Here is a 21945-nt window from a genome sequence, read left to right as displayed (position 1 = left end):
CGGCAAAGACGCATCACAAACAAACAAGTCGCTCCCATCGCCTGCGAAGCGCGAGAGCAAGCTCGGACCGCCCCGCCCTGGGGACCCGCGGCCGGCCGCGCTAGAGAGGCGGCAGTGCGGGGTGTTAGGGTCCGCGGTTCCACAGTGCGAGGACAGAACCAGTCGCCCGCAGAGGGGTCAGGAGCGCCCTTCCCAGCAACTCCTCCTGCTGCTGTCCTTGTCTGCCCGCGACGGGGGTCCTGACCAGGGCATGCCTTAAGCATGCCAAGGGCAGGCATCAGCCGGGTGTGCTGAGGGACACCGCACCCCGTATCGCTGTGTCTCTGCACATGGGTGGAAAGCACCGCAAAGTCCCGCTCTGCTCTCAAAGTACACTGACACCCCGGGCCTTGCCTGTCCCTTCTGGGTGACAAGCAACAAAAAGGATGCAACAGGCTCGGTCATATCCACTTCCACACAGGCCGAAGGGGGACAGGGGTGCTCAGAAAGCCAGGATGGAGCTGACCCCAGCTCAGTGAGTCTCTTTGGGCCTCCTCCCGCCACCCACGGGGAGACTGAGGCAGGGCTCCCAGGGCCGTGTTGGTGTGCGGAAGTCTATACCATGTAAAAAACGCCAGCTGGCAACCTGAGCCCCACGTGGCAGGTGTCAGGCTCATGTGTGTCACCCTGATCCACAGGGGTCTGGCAGGCCTGCGCCAGCACCCAGGTGGGTGCCAAAGGCCCTACTTCACCACCTGTCCCCGGGCGGGGCCTCCCAGCTGGACGCTTGTGAAAGCTGCCATGCTCTGGCCTCCATCCAGGGACACTGGGGAAGGAGGGGCCTGGGGTCAGGGCTGGAGCAAGCAGGGAAGGGCCCGGCCAAGGAGAACAGCTGGGGCCTCCCTGGGTGGCGAGGGTTTCAGGTGAGCTGGGGTTAAGGAAGAAGCCGTTTTGGATTTCACAGCTCTTGCTGGTGAAAGTCATTCCTGCCTGCCAGTGCTGTGCCTGTGGCCACCGCCCTGAGGACCAGAGCACCCAACGGGCCTGGGGTCCTCAGGGGGGCCTCGGCCAGAGCCGGCAGCTTCTGGGTGGGAGGAGCGTGCGTGCTCAGCGGGTGTGCGCACACGTCCATCCCCACACGCGGGCCGCGGCCCTGTGTTCATGTTTCAGGGGCAGAGGTTGGAAATACCCAATGTGAACTTCTGTGCTGCTATCGGTTGTCGTTCCCTTCCTGTGAGACCCGGCGGCCGGGCTCCCTCCTGTCGGCGTGGCTGCTCTCTGCGGCCCCCAGAGAGGTCAGTCCCCCGGGCCATCTGCCCGAAGGCAGCACTTCTAGCCTGGCCCGCAGCCACTGCTCTTGTCCCCAAGCACGTACTCACAGCTCATGTTTGCACACCGACTTCCCTCCAAAAGGCCTCAAGTACATTCTACTCATTCTTCCCTTCCCGTCTGTCACTAGAGGCTGGGCTGGAAGGTGTTCCCTAGAACTGCCCCCCGCCCCGGGCGCGGGCGCGGGAGAAGCGCCCAAGCACATCCCACCCGGGCAGGCTCCTCTGGAGTCGCCCAGCTCAGCCCGGCACGGCGCTGGAGGCCTCCGAGCCTGGGATGTGCCCATCTCACAGAGCGGTAGAGTGGCTTTCCCAAGGCTACACTGTGCACGTTTCAAACTTGAGTGTCTAGTTTTCCTCCCTCGTGAGCTGAGCTGCCCTCTCACCACGAGCAGTTTCTAAGTGGCTCGGGCGGAAGTCTCAGCGTAAGCGCCCGCTCTCTGCTCGGGACACAGGGGAGGCGAATACAGGTGCCGGGGACCCTCTGGAAACCACATGGCCAAGGACAGTGGGGTGACCGTCGGCCACACTCCTCAAGGCCAACGCTGGGCATAGATGCTTCCCCACGGAGCCCAGCTCTGTCCCAGGAGGGCTGGGCAGGGTCCCCTAGCTGGGGACATGCCCGTGAGCCGACCTCTCAGCAGCCTCAGCCTCTGCACAGGGGAGCAGCAACCGCCTCCCGGAAGGGCAGTGCGGGGACTGGCCAGGGCTGATGGGGAAGGGGTGGGGACAGGAGGGAACTACTCAGCACCCCAAGGAAGCCCTCCTGGCTGCACCCCACACTCACATACTGTTGCTTCTTATCAGACAGCAGCCTGCTCAGCTCTTCCCTCTCCCTCTTAATTTCTTTTTCATCATAGTAAAATTCACGGACGGTGAACCTTAAAACAAGCAAAGACAGGCTTTCACCAAGACACTTCCTAGACAAGAGACCTCCCAGGGGAACAAGCCACGCCCAGAGAGGCCCACGGAGCCCACAGTCTTACTTGTTTTCCTTGGCTTTGGTTTTGAAATCATCGATCACTTTTCGAAACAGGGTCACCGTGAAGAGGCCGCCCTCGCTGTCCTCGGTAATCAACCTGCCGGACAGAAGCACCTGTTTGCTGGACTGACTTCCAGGGTCATGATGCCAGAGCTGGGCATGGAAGCTGCAGGCCACTGCAGGGCTGGACCTCCGGGTCCCCCTGAGTCTCTCGGCTCGGAGCCGAGAGCCCCGCGCTCGGGGCCCTGGCAGCAGCCGAGGGCTGGGGAGCCAAGTGCACCCCTGTAATCTCCTGACTCCCGGCCGCCTGCTGTTTCCCAGCCCTCCTGCCCCTTCCTCTCGTTCCGCCAGTCCCGGCCGCCAGGGGCTCTAAAGGCTTGAGAGGGGCAGGAAGCACAGAGGTCTGGGGTTCGGATCCCGCTCCTCCTGGGCGGGCCCGCCCAGGCTCTGCTGTGCCCCGTTACAGTGACGCTGGGCGGGTCTCCCACTGGTGGAACCGTCCTGCAGGTCCAGTTCACTTCCACTGTCCAGTGTCACGACACCCCAGCTGGACACAGCCTCCCCTGCGTGTCTCAACATGGGATCACTGGGGCCACTGTGCCCAGCAACAAGGGAGTTCTCAGGGCCAGTCGTCTCAACATCTCTGAGTCCTGCTGGCCAGGAGACTCTGAAAGTGGCCCAGGCGTGGTTTCACGGGCCAGCCGGCCAGGCCGCCTCTCGGTCCTCAGAGCCGCACCCAGGCTCCACGCCCATAGGGGCGGCCCCCGGGCTCCAGACCTCCAGGGTCATCTGTGCGGGCTCTCGGGTGCCCTGTGACAATGAGGGCCTCAGGGCTCTGGTCTGAGAGGCCAAGCCACCTACAGAGGCAGCCTGTCCTGGCACGGCCCCCAGGTGCTCTGCACGCCCTGTTCCTCCTCTGGCCGCCCCTGTGACCTCAGGCTGTGACTGTCCCCTTCCTGCATCCCTCAGTTTAGCGCCTTATCGCACTCTCCTGTGAGCTCGCAGCCCTGGGCGAGCCTGTCTCCCAGCAGAGCCCGGGATGGGCCGGCAGCGGGCAGGGCTTCGCTCGAGGGCAGTAGTGGGGTGGCGTGTGGAGGGACAGGTGAATGGGCTGCCCCAGGCTCGTTCTAAAAATCTCCTAAAGGTGCAAACCACTTTGCACGTACAAAGAGGTGTGCAGAGTAGCACACACCTGCGTGCCAGCCACTGGCTAAGATACCAAACAATTTCCGCACAGCGGCAAGCCCACATGTCCCTCCGCAGCGGCCTGCACCTCTCCGCCCCAGGTCACCACCAGCCTGAGTGCGGCCTTTCTTGTCCCCCGTCCCCACGATTCACTGTGCAATTGCATACGCCCAAGTCACAGGTACTCTAGTTCCATCCGTGTCTAGCCTCCGTGCTACACACCCTTCCGCGCTTGCCGTCATTCAACTCTGCGCACACAGGCAGCCCTGGGGCGTGGGTGTCCTGGCTGCACAGTGTTCCACGAGAGACACAGTTTTTTGCCCGTTCTCCTGCCATTTTCACAGTGCCCCTCACCCCCGTCCTGGCTGCTCCTACTCTAATGCCAGCAGGCCACATGCTGGGACTTCCTTCCTCCCCTGCTCCTGCTCTGCGGCCGGTCACTGGGCAGCCACTCTGGCCAGGCCCCTGCCCCTCAGGGGGGGAGAATGGGCACTGAGCTGAGAAGGCACAGCAAGGACGCAGCGAGGGCCCCTGTGCTGTAGGCAGCCAGGGCGGCCTTCCCAGAGCACGGGCAGAACAGGGAGCTCTGAAAGAGGAAGGCAGTCGCATGTGACAAGATGTGTGACCACAAAGGAATTCCAGGCCAAGGGACAAAAGAGGGTTGAGGGGCCTCACACCCTCAGGGCTTGTTTGGTGAAGGGGTACCCCAAAGCACCCACACATGCTTCTCAGGGGACCTGGGGCCAGGCCGGGGTCTCACTTACTTGGTCGACCGAGGGACTACCATGTCCGAGAGAGATTCGTAGGTTTTTTGCCATTGTGTGTAGTTTGATCTGCAAGAACACAGAATCATTTGGTGACTTTTGCAGAAAAGACTCTTAGGGGTCCTGAGTGCTTAGGCAGCTGCACACCGTTTTTCCTATCTGCTTCCTGGGAATCGGGGCTGGTGGGGCATCCTCTTCTCACCACCCTAGTCACTCTCAGGCCCTCCCCACCCACCCTGTCCACACTGGGCTGGGCCAGTCTCCGTCAGTGATCACCCACGGGCCAAGACACCTAACCCCTCCTTCCCGCCTGCTCACTTGGGGACGATAACCAGAAGGGTGACGAGATATTCAGAATCCAGCACGAAGTCTTCTTTGCTCACAATGTCACTCAGTGTCCGGGTGAAGAGGTTCCCCCTGAAAGGCAAGAGGAACAGAGTGTGATCAGCAGAAAGGGACATGCTGACCCCACACGCCCCTGCACAGGCAGTGGGACTGGGCGGGCAGGAAGCGGGGCAGGCTCAGGCCCCAAGGACGTTGGAGCCCAGGCGAATGCAGTGACTCTCATAAGTGACCTTCTCCCCTGGCCCCAGGGCCGAGGGCCCCCCAGGCTCCCTGCTGGGCAGCCGGAGCTGCTGCCTCCTCCCCTCCAGGGACAGGGAGGCTGGCAGGACCTCAAGTGCTATCACCAGTCACCCTAGGGGCTGCCGAATCCAACACCTCCGTGACCTGCCCTGCCCTGTGCAAGCAGCAGCTCTCGGGAGGGGACCTTGGGCGGCAGGCAGCTAACGTTACTCAAGTGTCAACACGGCGGCCAGCTCTCTGGGCTGTGTGGCCAACCTCGACAGCACTCCGCATCACTTCACAGGCCTTTCTGCCCAGCAGCCAGGGGACACTTGCCTGAAACAGCTTTGCACACGGCCAGCGGACCTGGTCTGAATGAAGGTTGTGGTACTGCTAGCACATGGATCAAGGTGGCTGTACCAGCAGACGTGCCGGCTCTGGCTGCCCAGGCTGTGCAAAGATTGGCACAGAGGCCGTGACCTCAGCACACGAGGCAGCTCCGGCGGGTCTGGCCAAGGCCATGGCGTTAAAGGCCACCATGCGATCCCATCCTCCACGGGCTCTCCTGCCTGCCCTGGGCCCCTGCACTCCGTTTGTCCTGTCCCCTGTTCATAGCACCATGGAGCCACGGTGGGCCCCGGATGCGTCCCTCAGGATCCCTCTCCCGAGGTGCCACAGGCACGAGCCACCGTGTCATAGCAGGGAAGGCGCTGCCCGCACACCACCTGACTTATCTCCCTGGGTCACCCCGAACCCCCAGCATGAAGCAGAATTTCCACAAATGTTTGTTGAATGAATAATTGTGACCTCTCTGCCAAGTACACAAATTATATTTCGTTCTGCTTTATATCTTTAGGGCCCAGTGCACGGCCTGAGGGCATAGCTTAGCCAACGTACATTGAAAGAAAAGAAATAGTGGAGGAGGGAGTTACAGACTTCCGTCCCTGTTTGCATGCCCCTCCTACACTCCGTGAGCCAATAAAGTGACCGTGAGTGATCAATGAATAATCAATGAACTTCACCAGTTCATTGATTGAACTGGTTCATTGATTGAACTTCACCAGTTCTTGAGTGAAGAGCAGATGTTTGTTCAAGTCCTAACCAATTCTTTAAAAATCCACAATTTGTGTAATCCCAGCACTTTGGGAGGCTGAGGCCAGGAGTTGGAGACCGGCCTGGGCAAATGAGGAGACCCCATCTCTACAAAAAGTAGAAAACATTAGCGGGGCGTGGTGGTGTGTGCCTATAGCCCCAGCTGCCCGGGAGGCTGAGGTGGGAGGATGGCTTTGAGCCCAGGAGTTCGAGGCTGCAGCTGCAGTGAGCTATGATGACACCACTGCGCTCCAGCCTGGACGACAGAGCAAAGCCCTATCTCTAAAAATAAACAAATATATATATATATTTTTAAATAGAAAGAAAATCTACAATTTGGTGATGCAGCGGGAGCGGGCAGCCCCGAGGCTCCATGCCAGGACTGACCGACAGCCCGTCGCCGTTTGGGGCTCTCCGCCCGGCACCTGCCTTCCTCCCTCCCTCCGCAGCCCGTGCCCACTTAGCTCCGACACAGAGTCAGGCAACCAACAGCGACGTTTCTAGCTGAAGGGCACCTTCCCTCCGCGGCTGCTCTCGTCCCACTACCGTGCTGTTTGCTTCTCCCTAGAAGACGGCTGGCCGGCGACCCTCAGAAGAGGGAAGCAGACGCGGCGCCTCCCAGGCAACAAGCTCCTCGTTCACAGCGCTGAGGTAGTCGGGGGTGGGGGCAGCAGCCGGTTCTGGGTCCCCTGGGCCACTTCCCTGCTCTGGAGCACGTCAGAGAGCCAGGAACAGCCCAGGGGCAGGTGCAGAGTCCGGGAGACAGGGCGGCCCTTCCACGCCAGCGCCTCCCAGTGCAGGGGCAGCCCCCGCCGCAGGGGCTCACCTGGCTTCTTCCTCCAGCCACAGGGTGCTCGCTGCCTCCCCAGATAGTCCCTGCCATCGAGGGATACGCTCTTCTCCCGACACCTCCACCGTCTAGGTAACTGGTCCCTAGCGGCCCACCCCTCCCCCACACGGTGGCCCTTGGTGGGGGGGGGTGGAGAAAGCACCTGAGTCCCTGAGGCTGCTCTGCTCGGGGCCACGGAGCCCACCACCCTCTCTGCCCCTCAGGAAAGGCCACGCTCTGACATCCTGGCCTCCTGCCGCCCTCGCCCTCCGTGGAGCCTCCACAGTGAAAGCCGCGGGGCACGTTCCTCTCCGGGCACAGGCTGGGCGATGCCATCGCCCCTGCTGGCCCTTTGCTGTCCCAGCAGCAGCTCCTGGGGAGGTGGCGGCGTCTGTCTGACTCACTCTCACTCTCAGGCACGGGACAGACTCTGGGTCACCCGGGGATGGGAAGGACGCGCACTAAGCCCCTGCCAGGATCCGCCCCACCCCCACCCCCCCCCCCGCCCGCTCCCGGCCGGGTGCACAGCGTCGAAGATACACACGTGGATTTCTTCTGCAGGTTCTCCAGGTTGGTCTTCAGAGTGTTGTAGGCGGCCGTTCGGGTCTTCAGGTCTGTCTCAATCTGTGCCAGTTGCTATCGGGGAAAGCAAGAGCTCCTGGTGACCCCACGCATTGAAGAGTTGGTCAAACTCTCCACAGTGGCCACGTACAGCTCCCGCTGCACTGGAGAGAGACAGCCGCGCAGCCTGTTTGCCCAAGATGGCCAATGCGTGCCCTCCTCTGCTCGCCCAAGAGTGCAGGCACTTGGCCCTTACAGGGAGCCCAGCGTGAGGGCGGGGGGGGGGGGTCACTTGGCCCTGCTTTACAGATCCCAAGGCGCTGAGCAGGGTCACACAAGCTCAACTTCCTCCTGATTTCAAGCCCATCCTGCGCTGTTGGGGGTCCCAGCCCCGAGACACCTCCTCAGGCTCTGCAGGGGGAGCCTGGGCTGCCCTGACCCTCAACCCGCAGCGCTCACAAATGCCCAAGTCCCCAGCACGGCCGTGCACAGAGAGGTCACCATTCACCCGTCCCAGGGGCCCCCTTGTTCTGGAGGCCCAGGGTTTAGGGAGCACACGCCAGATGCCCCTCCCGGGATGGCAGGAGCAGGGCAGTGTGGTGCAAAGAACTGAGACGGGCCCAGGCTCAAGCCAGGTCCTCTGCTTTCTCGCCGACTGGCCTCAGGCTTCCCACCTGCCCACCCTGAGGGGCTGCAAGCAGGGATGGGCGATGAGCAAAGGGAAGAGAACGCGCCCAGGGCCCAGCTCCTCGAAACAGCAGTAGCCATGGAGATGACTGTTGCCATGGAGCATTTTGTGCCCACTGAAGCCAGTTCTTCCCCGTGGTGAGTCCCTGTTACATGCAGGCCACCAGCCCTGCCCCCACGCGCTGACACTTGACAGCAGGGTCCATTACTACGGCATCAGTTCGACAGCGCGACCCACATGTGGAATGCCCTGCGGCGTCACCACGGAGGACGTGGCCACCTGCAGGCTGGCGCCCAGGCGGAGGAGGCTCCTGGGAGTCCCACCCGCTCTGCTCAGCCACGTTCGGTGACACCTCCCTGCAGCGGGCCCTGGCCACGGGGAGCATGAGTGCCACCGACACCAACAACGCAGCAGGAGAGAGCACCACTGCCGCTGCCGAGGGCAGCTCGCGCCGTAGGCGGAAAAGTGGACCGTCTGTAGGGTGTGAGCCGTTTTGAGTCTCAACATGTGTATTTTGTATATACGGAAGAATCCACCTCAAACATCGGCTATCTTTTGGGAGAATCAAGGGAGTGGGGGTGGGGAGATGATCACAGGAGGCCTTTAACTTTTTAAAAAATATTTTGCTAGTTTCATTTTTTATAAGATTAATTGCTTCTTATAAGTTTTTAAACTTTTTATTTTGAGATGATTACAGATTCACAGGAAGTTGCAAAACTAATACATTGAGATCCCAAGTACCCTTCATGCAATTCCCCCCACTGATAACACCTTACCATACAACCATGCAACTGCACTATACTGTGCTATACAACTACACTGTAAAGTCTGCAACTATGCTATTCTGCACTATACAACTGGACTAAACAAATACACTGCTACACTATACTACTCTGTACTGTACAAGTATACAACTGCGCTATACTGTGTTATACAACTACGCTATAAAGTCTGCAACTATGCTATTCTGCACTATCCAACTCTACTAAACAAATACACCGCTACACTATACTATTCTGTACTGTACAACTATACAACTACACTATACTGTGCTACACAACTATACTGTACAAGTATATAAGCATACTATACTCCCCTGTACAACTATTCTGTGCTGTACTGCACTATACAATTATACCGTAACTATACTGTACAACTGTACCACTATACTATTCTGCACTATACAACTATACCACTACCCTACTATACTATATGCACTGTAAATGATACAACTATATTGTACTGTACTACACAACTATACTGTACAATACAACTGTACTGTGCCATACCACATGACTATACTGTATAACAATACAGCTATACTGTACTGTACTATACAACTATACAGTTTAACTGTACTATGAAACTCTTCTGTACTATACTCCTATACTGTACAACAACACAGCTATACTGTACTGCACCACACAACTATACCGGACAATGGTACAACTGTACTTACCACACAACTATACCATACAATGATACAACTGTACTGTACCATACAACTATACTGGACAATAGTACAACTGTACTTTACCACACAACTATACTGGACAATGGTACAACTCTACTGTACTTACCACACAACTATACCGTATAATGATACAACTGTACTGTACCACACAACTAAACTGGACAATGGTACAATTGTACTTTACTGCATTATACAACTGTACCATACAATGATACAACTGTACTGTACTGTACCTCATAACTATACCGTGCAAGGATACAACTGAACTGTACTGCACCACACAACTATACTGGACAATGGTACAACTGTACTTACCACACAACTATACCATACAATGATACAACTGTACTGTACCATAAACTATACTGGACAATAGTACAACTGTACTTTACCACACAACTATACTGGACAATGGTACAACTGTACTGTACTTACCACACAACTATACCGTATAATGATACAACTGTACTGTACCACACAACTAAACTGGACAATGGTACAATTGTACTTTACTGCATTATACAACTGTACCATACAATGATACAACTGTACTGTACTGTACCTCATAACTATACCGTGCAATGATACAACTGTACTATACTGCACCACACAACTACACTGGACAACGATACAACTGTACTGTGCTGCACCACACAACTATACTAGACAATGGTACAACTGTACTATACTGCACCACACAACTATACTTGACAATGGTACAACTGTACTGTACTGCACCATACAACTATACTTGACAATGGTACAACTGTACTGTGCTGCACCATACAATTATATTGGACATCGATACAACTGTACTGTACCGCACGACACAATTATACTGGACAATGATACTCTACTATGAAACTATCGTACAGAATCATAAGCAGTAAATTGACATGGGTATAGCCACAGATCTTGCTTTTTAAAATAAGATTTATATATTTAGTTTCAAAACAAAAACCAAAAAAATTTACTGCTTGTCCTTTTTCTGGTTTCACCACGAGCAGAGGAAAAGCTGCCGAGGGGGTTTGGGACCTGTCCACAGCAGGAGGACGAGGGCTTTGGAACCAGCCAGGCTCACATGTCGAGGCCAGTACAGGTCTCACGGGCCATGTGACCCAGGTGACCCTTTTCTGAGCTCACTGGCACAGCATTACTGTGGCATATGGGGAGCTCCTTTGACTAGATGTCTTTAGTTGACAGATTCAGACCTCTTCTTGGCAGAACAAGGTGTGGGGGTGTCACACGTGTGTTCCTTGTGCAGGAAGGACTGAGGAAGCCGGTACCCCAGAGCCTCTGCCCCACTGGCCTCCTAGAGCTGGTTCCTTGCGTTGGAGCCAGCCCGAGGGTTCCTTAGCAGTTGGTGCCATGCACACAGCACAACTTGTGGGCTTTGGTCCCCAAGAGCTGCACTCCCATCCCAGTAAAATGCTGCAACAGCTGCGGTCCTGGGGCATGTCACCTAACCTCTCAGCTACTTCCGCATCCAAAACCAGAGGAAAGAGACACCAGCCTCATGGGGTGAGACGGGAAGTAGGAGAGCCCAGCACACCTGGAGAGCCATCGAACCGGTGCCCTCCTTCCTTCCCTGCTCTCTTGCCAAAGTCACTCTTGGGGTACCCTAGACTAGAGAAGCCAGGTTTTCTCTACAACTCCCCTGCTCCCACCACGTGCCCCAGGGGCCTTCCCTACTGGGTCCAGCTTCCCTGGGACTCAGAGAATCAGGAGCTGGTGTAGGGCAGGGCAGAGCGTGGACAGCCCCACAAACAACCATGTGCTTCCAATTCTGTGGTGGACGTGCTGGAAGCCACACCTGGCACGAGTGCACTGGGCAACTCCTCCTGGAAGAGCCTTCCAGAACCACTGGCCAATTGTCCCAGGAAGGGCTGGGACCTCTGTGACGTAAGCGGTGCCCCAGGAGCTGCACCCGGAGTCCTGAGCCTTCTGGCCCCGCCCTTGTTCCAGGACACCTGCAGAAGGCGCCTGCGTGTGGGGCCCGCGGCCAGCTCTGCTCCTGACCCTCCTGCCACACTCACGGCGGCTCCGCTCCTCACAGTAGACAGCAGGGCACCCCGTTCCTGGCCCCTGGGCCTCCCTCCCACCCCACCCCATGCCAGCAGGAGACAACACCCTGGGGGCTTGGTAAGCTGTGGCGAGAGGGAAGGACAGGCTGTTAGAAACGGACAGCCTCCATCTCAGGGCCTTCATTGGTGCTCACCCTTGGTGAAGAGACACAGAAGTCACTAGGGCGGCCAGACACCCACTGCGTCCCCACGGACCTGTGCCACAGGGTCTTTATTCCACCGCTACAGATGGAGGCTGTTGCCTAGCAAGACAGCAGACCGTCCACAGGCCTGCACATCCGGGAGGCGCCTGAGCCAAGTCCCTACTTGAAGCAGACAGCTCTGCATGTAAATCATCACCCAGGGCGGGGGGCTGGGTGTCAGGTTCCCAAGAGTAGATCAGGGTGGGAACAGAAAAGAGGGAGAGGGCGCGAGGTGCAGGGGTGCTGGGGTCTGGCTCAGGCCGATCAAGGGGGGTGTCCCGTGAGTCCTCAGCCAACTGCATGGGAGGCCAGGTGACCGACCGTCCCTCCTGTGCCCTGACGCCCAGCGTGCTGGTCCTGCCCAGGGCGTGGAAGGAGGCCACCCCTCAGAAACCCGGATGTCCAGTCAGTGCCAGCTGCAGGCAGTATGGTGAGGGGACCCCACCCAGGGTCGCCCAGCAGGGCCAGAGCCCCAGCACCTGGCCCCTCTAAAACCCCAGTAGATCCGCCTTAGACAGCCCGGTGTCCCCAAGAGCAGCCCCCCCTCTCACCTTCGCCAGCGTGTCCACCACGCCCACGAGCGGCTGCTTTGCGGGATATTTGGCCATGTCCCATTCAAAGTGGGTCACGAAGGACGTCAGATCGACTGGAAGGGCACAAACACATTTCAACAAGTGAGCCGGCATGGCACATCCACGATCAAGGCTGCCGAACCCCAAGCCAAGCGTCACTGCCGACACCAAGGAAGCAGTTAGTGACGGCACTGGTGGGCAGGCTCGGGGTTCAAGGCAAACACCCCCAGTGGGAGCAGAGCTCTGAGCCAGGCGGGGCCATCGGCAGGGCCACCGGCAGCCCCCTCGTCCCTCTGGAAAACACGCCCGCAGCCGAAGGGCGCTGTGACAAACACACTTCGGTGCCCCACCCTCTCCTGTGCACGGCCGCCCCAGGACCCGCCGTTGCCAGGAGAGCCTGCATTCCTGGAGGCGGAAGCAAAGCAGGGCACTGTTCTGAGCGGCCATGGGGCTAGTTCTCCCTTCTCCGGGCGCTTGGGCCACACTCCTTGCTGGGTCATTGCTGTGTTTCCAGGTCCCCAAAGGCACGTCAGACAGCGTCAAGCCAACCCTGAGAAACCACGCAGCCGGGCCTGTCCTGGCTGCCACGCACTCGGGGCAAGCACCCCTGCCTCCCGCGCCCGGCCACGGACGAGGCAAGTCCAGCGCATCGTCCATTTCAACGAAGGTGTGATTTTTTGTTTGTTTGTTTTTTTGAGACAGTCTCACCCTGTTGCCCAGGCTAGATTGCCGTGGCGTCAGCGTAGCTCACAGCAACCTCCAACTCCTGGGCTCAAGCGATCCTCCTGCCTCAGCCTCCCGAGTAGCTGGGACTACAGGCATGCGCCACCATGCCTGGCTAATTTTTTTTTCTATATATTTTTAGTTGGCCAATTAATTTCTTTCTATTTTTAGTAGAGACGGGGTCTCACTCTTGCTCAGGCCGGTGTTGAACTCCTGACCTTGAGCGATCCGCCCGCCTCGGCCTCCCAGAGTGCTAGGATTACGGGTGTGAGCCACCGCGCCCAGCCCAAAGAAGGCATTTTTTAAACGTGAGCAAAATACTGAGTCTGTGACTGGTTTTTACCACCGGGCAGGGATGTGCCTTGCTCAGTGTCTGCTCGTCCTATAAAGCCCATCGCAACGGAACACGCACGGGTGTTTGCACACATTGCCGTTTTTGTTTTCCTTCTCCTTAAACTAACAGAACCCTCTGCCTTCAGGCTGTTTCTGGCATGGCCTGCCAGGCTGCGGGGTGGAGGAGAGAGCCCCGGCCTGAGGCCGGACAGAAGCGACCTGCAGGCGCCCCGGCTGACTCAGAGCCACCATGCCTCCAGCAAGTTAGGGAGGAACCCCGTTTCCTTACGTGGGAAATGGGGGGATCATGCGCCTCAAGTGCCTGCTCTCTGCAGATCAGTCCTGCACACACTTCTAGAGCCCTAACCGTGCCAGCGCCCTGCACGTGACCTGTTTGGATGCACCAGGTCTGTGGTCAGCAGGAACCTTGGCAGAAGTGTCGATGCTACAGTGGCCCCCGGAATCCCTCCACCCCCGGCGGGCGAGCACTCCTTCCTCTGGCACACGCCTCGGCCGGGCTCCCTGTGCCACCACCTCCCGTCCACCCGCAGGCCCACGAGAAGGACCACGGAGCTCACGACATTCAGCCACCCTGCTGGGGACACAGACCAGACACCCTCCCCCGGACCAGCGCCAGGGTGCTCACAGCTCACCAGGGAGGCCCGAGGTGCCACAGCACCCTGCGCTGGTGACGGGCACACAGGGCGCTCAGAGAGGAGGAAGAGCAGGCGCCGGCTCCTCCTGGGGTGGGCAGCCGGCTATTTTGGATGCACCAGCGCCTCACGGGGAATGGCCGTGTGGCCAGGGAGGAGGGTGCTGGGCGCCGGGCGAGGACGACTGGCAGCTTCATGTGTTCGGGGCACGGGGAGTTACGGGGTAGAGGCGCAGGAACAGAATGCGGATGGAGGCCGAGCGGGAAGGACAAGGGCGGTCACAGAGGGTTGCATCCGCTCTGCGTCCCGTGCCAATCACACCCGGTCCCAAGTACGAGCTGGGACTGCGACACAGATGGCTCCAACTTGGAAGGCAGTGCCAAGTGGGGTCCCGAAACGGCAGGCCTGCAGAGAGCTGCACTGCTGGCACCTTGCGGCTGGCGCGGGGAGCTCTAGGAGAGACGCCTGCGGGAGTCGGGGAGATGCAGGTTCAGAGGGGCTGGCGGAGCCCTGGGCGGGCGAGGGCTGGCTGCACGGCCTGCGAGGCCAGAACAGGCGCAAGGCAGGCCGGGCGACGCCTGGACTCCAAGCTCAGTGGCTCGGTGGCGGGAGGGGTACGCTCTAAGCCACAGAGCCACTCAGGCGGCAGGGAGGGGACAAAGGGGAGAGGTGGCGAGCACAGCTTGGGACAAGCCTAAGTTTGATGTGTGGGTAGAATAAGTCCTCGAAAAGCAGATGGGAACAAAAGGAGACTCAGAGGAGGAAACTGGCTGGTGGCAGATTACCAGCATGTAAGAGGCAGGAAATGAATTAAAAACAGTCAGGATGACAATGACAGCCATTAAGTAGCTGACATTTACTGATGGCCTACCGTGGGCCGGGATGCACGGATTATTTCATTTAATGTATTCTTTACCCCTATTAAGTACCATCATCACCCCCATTTCACAGGTGAGGAAACTCTGGCACACAGAGCTGTGTAACCTCCACCATAAAACGAGGACATGCGCGGGCGGCTCCTGCCCGCGGCTCCCCTCCCTGCCGCGGCACTGTCAGGCCACAGCCCCGCTGCGCCGGGAAAGGTGGAACCCTCCTGCCGGCCACGCCTGTCCAGCTCGCACTCTCTGCTGCTAGGAAGACACACGTTTCAGATCCCTCTGGTCTCCGTGCATTTTCACCGGAGCCAAGGACTTTATGGCACCCAAGGGGTGAGGTCTCCCTTTTCAAACCTGAAGCACCCCTAAAGTTCCTCAAGGCCCAGCCACTTCCTGTGGCTCAGTCTCTGTTTCCACCACGGCTCTCTTGGTGCTGCAAGTCTGTCCCCTGGCAAGGCTGTGTTTCTGGGCTGCAGCGGTCACCTCCCCATGCCCAGTCCCTGCTGAGGACGCTCCCAGAGGATGTCAGACAGGGGTCTCCCAGCGGGAGCCTGGAGAGAGCTCTGGGTCTGTGACTGTGACCTCCTCTTCCCTGTCTCCTCTCCCATGTCCCGAACATCAGCTCTAGCTCTGGACACCAGCCCCTGCCCCAGAGCAGGCCGCTGAGGACCCTTCCCTGTCCGCACGACGTCCTTGGTAAGAACACCTCCGAGGACGGCTCCTGCCCCTCCTCCGGCCTTCCTGCGCTCACGGTCTTGCTCAGGAGGAACCAGGCCTCACCTCTTCTGCCCAGGCGAGGTCAGTGAAGCCTGGCCCCCCAGGGGGGCCCTGTGGAGCCTGGGCCAAGGGCCTACGAGGTCAGACTGTGACCCAGCCGGGCTCGCCCCGTATCAAAACATGAACTCAGGCCGCAACTCTTGAGCAATAACGATCTCACCTGAGAACCAAAACAAGTCCTGCCTAGCAGGCAGCAGAGCGAAGGACTGTGACCACACGCACTGCCGCCCATTGCCTGGTTAACCAGACAGGCCCTTGGGTGTTTGTCTCTTCTGAGGCCATTCTAGGGCCCAGGCCAGGCCACGTGTGGTTTGCTCAGCTTCTGCAGCAATCAAAGCTATGTCCTTCCAGGCTCCCGGCTCAGCTGCAGGCAAAGAGCAAACAAAAGGCACCCAGGCAAAGCTAAGAGCCCAAGTAGCGATTATCAAGGCCATTCACAGGTGAGCAAAGTAAGACCCAAAGAGGCTGGCTCATCGGCCCTTCCTGGTAGCAGCGCCCTAAATTCCCCTGGAGGAGACAGGATTAAAACGCAACAATAGGTTCCTCTAGCAATTCTGTCAATCACTAGTCCGAGGTGTGAAAAAAGATTCCTCATTCAGATAATATGGGGAAAGCCTAAATCAAATCAAATTTAAAAAGATCTCTTGATTGCAGGACTTTTCAGAGCCTTTAATATGCTAACATGGGTCAGGCCTGTAATCCTAGCACTCTGAGAAGCCGAGGCTGGAGGATTGCTCGAGGTCAGGAGTTCAAAACCAGCCTGAGAAAGAGCGAGATCCCATCTCTACTATAAATAGAGAAAAATTAATTGGCCAACTAATATATAGAGAAAAAAATTAGCCGGGCATGGTGGCGCATGCCTGTAGTCCCAGCTACTCGGGAGGCTGAGGCAGGAGGATCGCTTGAGCCCAGGAGTTGGAGGTTGCTGTGAGCTAGGCTGATGCCACGGCACTCACTCTAGCCTGGACAACAAAGCAAGACTCTGTCTCAAAAAAAAAAAAATAATAATAATAATATGCTAACATGCATTGTCAAGGTTTCAAAGCTACCATGGGCTCTGCCCTACAGTCGTTTAGTGCAGGGCTGGTTTACAGAACAGGCTTCAGCAGCTCTAGTCATCTTGGGAAGTTGTTGAGACCGACTGGCAGGAGGCCTAGAGATAATGAAATACATTAAACAAAAAAGCTGAATTTTCTCCTGCTGAGAAGAGAGGCGCCGGTCAGAGTTGGTGCCACAGGGACTAGAGATGGACACCTGCAGTAATGACATCTAACTTTAAGTTACATTAATTTTGAGTAAAATGTAAGCATTTTGGTAATTATTTTAATGTGAGCTTAAACCCTCATGCCCTGAAGACCAGTTTCTGTAGAAAAGCAGGTCGGCTCTGCAGTCTAGGAGGCCAGAGCCCCACCCCTGAGTCACCCGGCAGGACGCAAGATCAGTTGGTCAGCTTGACAAAGTAGTTTTTTCTCAGCATCAGAAAGAAATCTCAAGCCGGGCGCGGTGGCTCACGCCTGTAATCCTAGCACTCTGGGAGGCTGAGGCGGGCGGATTGCTCGAGGTCAGGAGTTCGAAACCAGCCTGAGCAAGAGCGAGACCCCGTCTCTACTATAAATATAAAGAAATTAATTGGCCAACTAATATATATATAAAATTAGCCGGGCATGGTGGCGCATGCCTGTAGTCCCAGCTACTCAGGAGGCTGAGGCAGCAGGATTGCTTGAGCCCAGGAGTTTGAGGTTGCTGTGAGCTAGGCTGACGCCATGGCACTCACTCTAGCCTGGGCAACAAGGGAGACTCTGTCTCAAAAAAAAAAAAAAAAAAAAAAAGAAAGAAATCTCAGAGTGTGACAGACAGATTGCATTTCGGAAGGTGTTTGGTAATTTCCAATCTATAAATATTTTTATTGGCCATAAAAAGATTTGCTATTTTTAATTCCACCAGCTTGCGCAGGTTGGGAAAAAAACCCAAAGCAAATGGCTCCTTCTAGCAATCAGACAAGGAATGGCCTGTTGGGCCCAGGGACCAGCCCAGCAGGCTCCTTGCAAGTGAACCCCATCGAAGCCACGCAAAGCCTGCCACTTAAGCTTCCACTGTCCACGGAACAGGCAGCCTGAAGGCAGGCCGCAGGACACCAGGCACAGCCATCGAGGCAGGGAGCAGACCACAAGCAAAACGGTGCAGACGTCCACCTTGAACCCCGCAGAGTCGAAGCGGGCCCAGTTTCCAGGTGGCATGCAGTGCAGCCTGGACAGCCAGGGTGACAGGAGAGAGAGAAGGGAAGGATGAAATAGCAGCTATCTGTGTCATACGGATATCGTGACCAAGCTACGAGGCTATCACTTGAGAAACTGTCGCAACGTGATCACCGTACCCCTACAACCAGACTGAGATTCCACCTTCCCAGGGGCATGCGGGCACCGCACTCAGCACGCGCACAGCAAACAACACATAACCTACTCTTTAAACACTTCATTTTTTCCTTCAAGCCTGCAATACAATAAGGTGGAGTCATTAAACCACACAGACGAGCAAAGCCAAGATCACACTTGGGGGTACGGACATTTCTGTTTGTCAGTTTAAACAAGTAAATAAAAAAATCTCTTAACATTTCCAGGAGAGAAAAAATATGAATGTTATATTTGTAACAGATGACATAAATATTACACATACAATAAATACAGTCATGCACCACCTAACAATGGGGACATGTTTTGAGAAATGCATTGTTAGCTGATCTCATCATTGTTTGAACATCATAGAGTGCACTTCCACAACCCACATGGCAGAGCCTACTCCAGGCGTCCTCAAACTATGGCTTGCAGGGCCACCTGCGGGCTGCCTAGCACATTTATCCGGCCCCCCAGGTGTTTTGCCTCCGCTGCCTGTCCTGCTTAGCAGCCGACTCGTCCCGGGCCCACAGTGCACACTCTCCAACGGTCTGAGGGACAGTGAACTGGCCCCCTGTTTAAAAAGTTTGAGGACCCCTGGCTCCATACCGAGGCTATACGGTCTCGCCTATTGCTCCTGGGGTACAAACCTGTACAGCATGTCACTGTGCTGAATACCGTAGGCAATTGTAACACAATGGGATGCATTTGTATATCTAAACATAGAAAATGTACAGTAAAAATACAGTATTTTTATCTTATGAGGCAGTCCATCCTTGAATATACAGTCCATCATTGACCAAAACATTGTTATGCGGCACATGACTGTACTCCTACTTTCAATATATATGCATGGAGTCTCATAAGTTTAATTCTCTCTACACATATTTAAACATATTTAATTCTAAAGTTTCCAAAGTCTCAAAGTTTTTGCTTTGCACATTTTGAATGCATTCAAATAGTATGTGCATAATTAATGGGCCCCAAACATCATCAGCATCTAAAGATGTATCCTATCAGCACAGGTGAGATAGGAATTCCAAATGCAAAAGGTACTACATGAAGCATTCGGCGTAGCCCTCAGTCTCCCATGTATGGGGCAGCCACTAAAGACTTGCTGGAGGCATTCCTCAGCACATGAAGGCACTTTTCACACCTCGTTAGAGGAAAGGGATGATACATCGTTGGGGTGAGGTGGGTGGGCGGAATTCCCCACGTGGGGAGAGTGGAGGCTGGTGGATGGGGCCATGGGCCCGACAGCACGAGCTGGGCTCAGACCCCTTGAGCCCAGGTTCACGCCCAACTGCACTGAGCTCAGCAGCGGCGTCAGCAACGCCACGTGCCTTAGGAACGGACGGCAGAGCCATGAACTCAGGAAGGGCACGGCCTCCAAACCTGGCGGCGCTGCAGAGCTACAAGCGGGGTGCTCGGCCGCCGCCCAGCCGCCAGCTCAGAGCAGCGTGGTTACCGTGGCCACAGCCAGGCTGCGGCGGTCTGGAAGGAGCAGGAAAGCATTAGGCATGAGTACAGCACCTCATCGACCTACCTCCGTTGGCCAGGAGGTTCTCCTGGACCTTCCCCTTTGAGTCTTCCATGACTTCTGCCACGCTCTGGGCCATCCTCTTTATGAGGCTTTGGGGAGAGAAGAAAAAGCCGGTTAGAGTAGGAAGCCGCCCGCGGAACGTTCGCACGCGCTGCTGGCAGGAAAGGCAGCTGGTGACTACCTTGAGAGGAATAATTTGGCAATATGCATGAAGAGGCTTAAAACGTTCACAGCCTTTGAACCAGTAATTCCACTTCTGAGAAACCATCTTAAGGAAACGGGGCACACAGAAAAAGCCCTCTGAGTAAAGAGATGTTCTCTGCAGCTCTGTTGCTGACAGCAAAAAAACTGAAACCACTGGACGACTCAACAATAGGGAATTGTTTAAGTAAATGATGGTATATCCAGCTGAGGAATTATTAGGCAGCCACTGGAAATAAAGCTTCAAAGAATTTCTAATACGGTGGAACAAAGCATGTATTATAATGTTACGTGGAAAAAAACAAGATACAAAATTATGCAGACAGGATGGGCACTGGCTGCCGCTATGTGCAAATGTTCTTCTCACTCTACAAATTTTCTGTTGTAATCTGGTATTGCTTGCATAAAAATTAAAACTTTTTATCTCCAGAAAACATACTGAAGGCTTCACAAAGTATGGGAAAGAAAAGGACATTGTAGGATTTGGAAGCCAAAGGGCTCAAATTTGCCACAACTCTGCCAGTTGCCGAATGTCTGTATGATGTGAGCCAAACTGATTTAACTTCTTTGACCCTCAGCTCTCTCATCTATAAAATGCAGACTATACCCATTTTGCAGGATTATTATTAATGTTAATTTAACTCATCAGGCACTGATCACCTAGTAGCAAAGAGAGCCTGCTCCGGGCGGCTGATCAAGCCGTGACCCGAATGGAACTCAGGGCAGACTGGATCCAAATCTGCAAGTTCTGATGATCCCATCTTTGCTGCAGGCTCTCTCTCCACTTTCTCCCACTCCCAGGAGGGGGGGGGTGTTTGCGGGAAGAGTGACCCCAGGCCACTGAATCCCAGATGGAGTACAAGGTGTTCTGCTCTTACCAGCACTGGCCACATTGGCCACTCGGGGCCCAGGGCCTGATGCAGAAAAGCATAGCAGGGAGCACTCAAGAAAGCCCTCAATAAAAGCAAAGACGTGAGGGAAGGAGAGTCACAATGGCCTTTCCTGACTATCTAAGGAATATGTGTTCATGGTCAAAAACTGAAAACTGCAAGTATAAAGTAGTTAACAAAAAAAGAACCAGACTTCCCCACCCAAGAGGAAATATACTTAGCATTCTGGCGTATTTCCAGTGGCTCAATGCCCGAACGGATTATGTGAGTTGAAGCCTTCTTTTGCTGGCACCTACCATTTAGTGGTGTGTACCAACTGACAAACATTCTCATTTAATCCTCACGGAAATTTCCAAAAGGTGAGTATTATCCCATTTTACAGATGCAGAAACTGAGGCCCAGAGAAGTAATGTGCCCCTTCCTCCACCATCCAGTCTGTGTGTGGACTCCAAGGGCAAGGCTCTTGGCCAACAGGCCACACTGCAGTTACTTTGACCCATCCTGGGCTTAAATTTTCACCAATGTGATGGCATTTCTTAGAATAGTAGTTAATAGCATCTTACTGATTATAACCTAACTAATCTCTGGGTCCTCAGCTGTAAAATGGGGATAATACTCCCTATCTCACAGAGTTTTGTGGAATTTGGTGCAATGCATATAAAGAATCGGGTCCCTGGGAGTTTGTGAGACGCCTTGACATATGCTCTAGGTAACACAGGTGCACTGTTTTGGGTTCTCTGCTCTCTGAGACTCACCTGGGTAGATTTGGTAGGCGTCGGAGGGAGGGAGCGAGAGCCTGGTTCCCTCCCAGTTTAGTAACCTCAACCCCTCATCCCTCCAGCCTAGGGGATGTGACGGTGTCTCTCCACCAGCTGGGTTGTCCCTTCCGACTCTCCTAAAGCCCACACACAACTTTGCGTCTTTTTATAAGAAGATTATCCTAACATGATTATCATATTATCAGATCATCCTAATATGAGCGTGTCTTCTGTTATCTGTTGGGCCCCTGACTCCATACATTCATTCGTTCATTCATTTACTCATTAAGCAACTACTGTGAGCCAAGCACTGTTGTAGCTGTTATGGACAGAACGACGTCCCCGCTCTCCTAGAGCTTCTCCTTTAATGCATCGACAGTTCCTCTTTTATCATTACAGTGACACATGCAAGTTGCTGTCTCCTATTGTCATATCCCCTACAATACTTTCCATAAGTACCTGTTTATGTGAGGGTGGCAGTAACTCCAGCCCCTGCCACAGAGCCTGACTCACAGCAG

At 55.5% G+C, this 21945-nt stretch overlaps 1 protein-coding gene across 3 annotated transcripts in view; it reads right to left on the bottom strand.

Annotated features, from left to right (window-relative positions):
* ATP6V1C2 (ATPase H+ transporting V1 subunit C2) overlaps positions 1 to 21945 on the bottom strand; it is a 52650-nt gene that overhangs the window by 9436 nt on the left and 21269 nt on the right. For all 3 annotated transcript variants that reach the window (XM_076000547.1, XM_076000549.1, XM_076000548.1), the window contains 7 exons: positions 19582 to 19667; positions 12264 to 12358; positions 7268 to 7359; positions 4557 to 4655; positions 4239 to 4307; positions 2294 to 2386; positions 2095 to 2188 (listed from right to left, as the gene is read on the bottom strand). In XM_076000547.1, coding sequence (XP_075856662.1) covers positions 2095 to 2188; positions 2294 to 2386; positions 4239 to 4307; positions 4557 to 4655; positions 7268 to 7359; positions 12264 to 12358; positions 19582 to 19667 — 628 coding nt within the window. The remainder of the gene's footprint in view (positions 1 to 2094; positions 2189 to 2293; positions 2387 to 4238; positions 4308 to 4556; positions 4656 to 7267; positions 7360 to 12263; positions 12359 to 19581; positions 19668 to 21945) is intronic.

The sequence above is a fragment of the Microcebus murinus genome, chromosome 3 (genome assembly GCF_040939455.1).
Source record: "Microcebus murinus isolate Inina chromosome 3, M.murinus_Inina_mat1.0, whole genome shotgun sequence".
Lineage (NCBI taxonomy): Eukaryota > Metazoa > Chordata > Mammalia > Primates > Cheirogaleidae > Microcebus > Microcebus murinus.
Note: the sequence above shows the minus strand (reverse complement) of the source record. Positions and strands in the feature narration are given on the sequence as shown.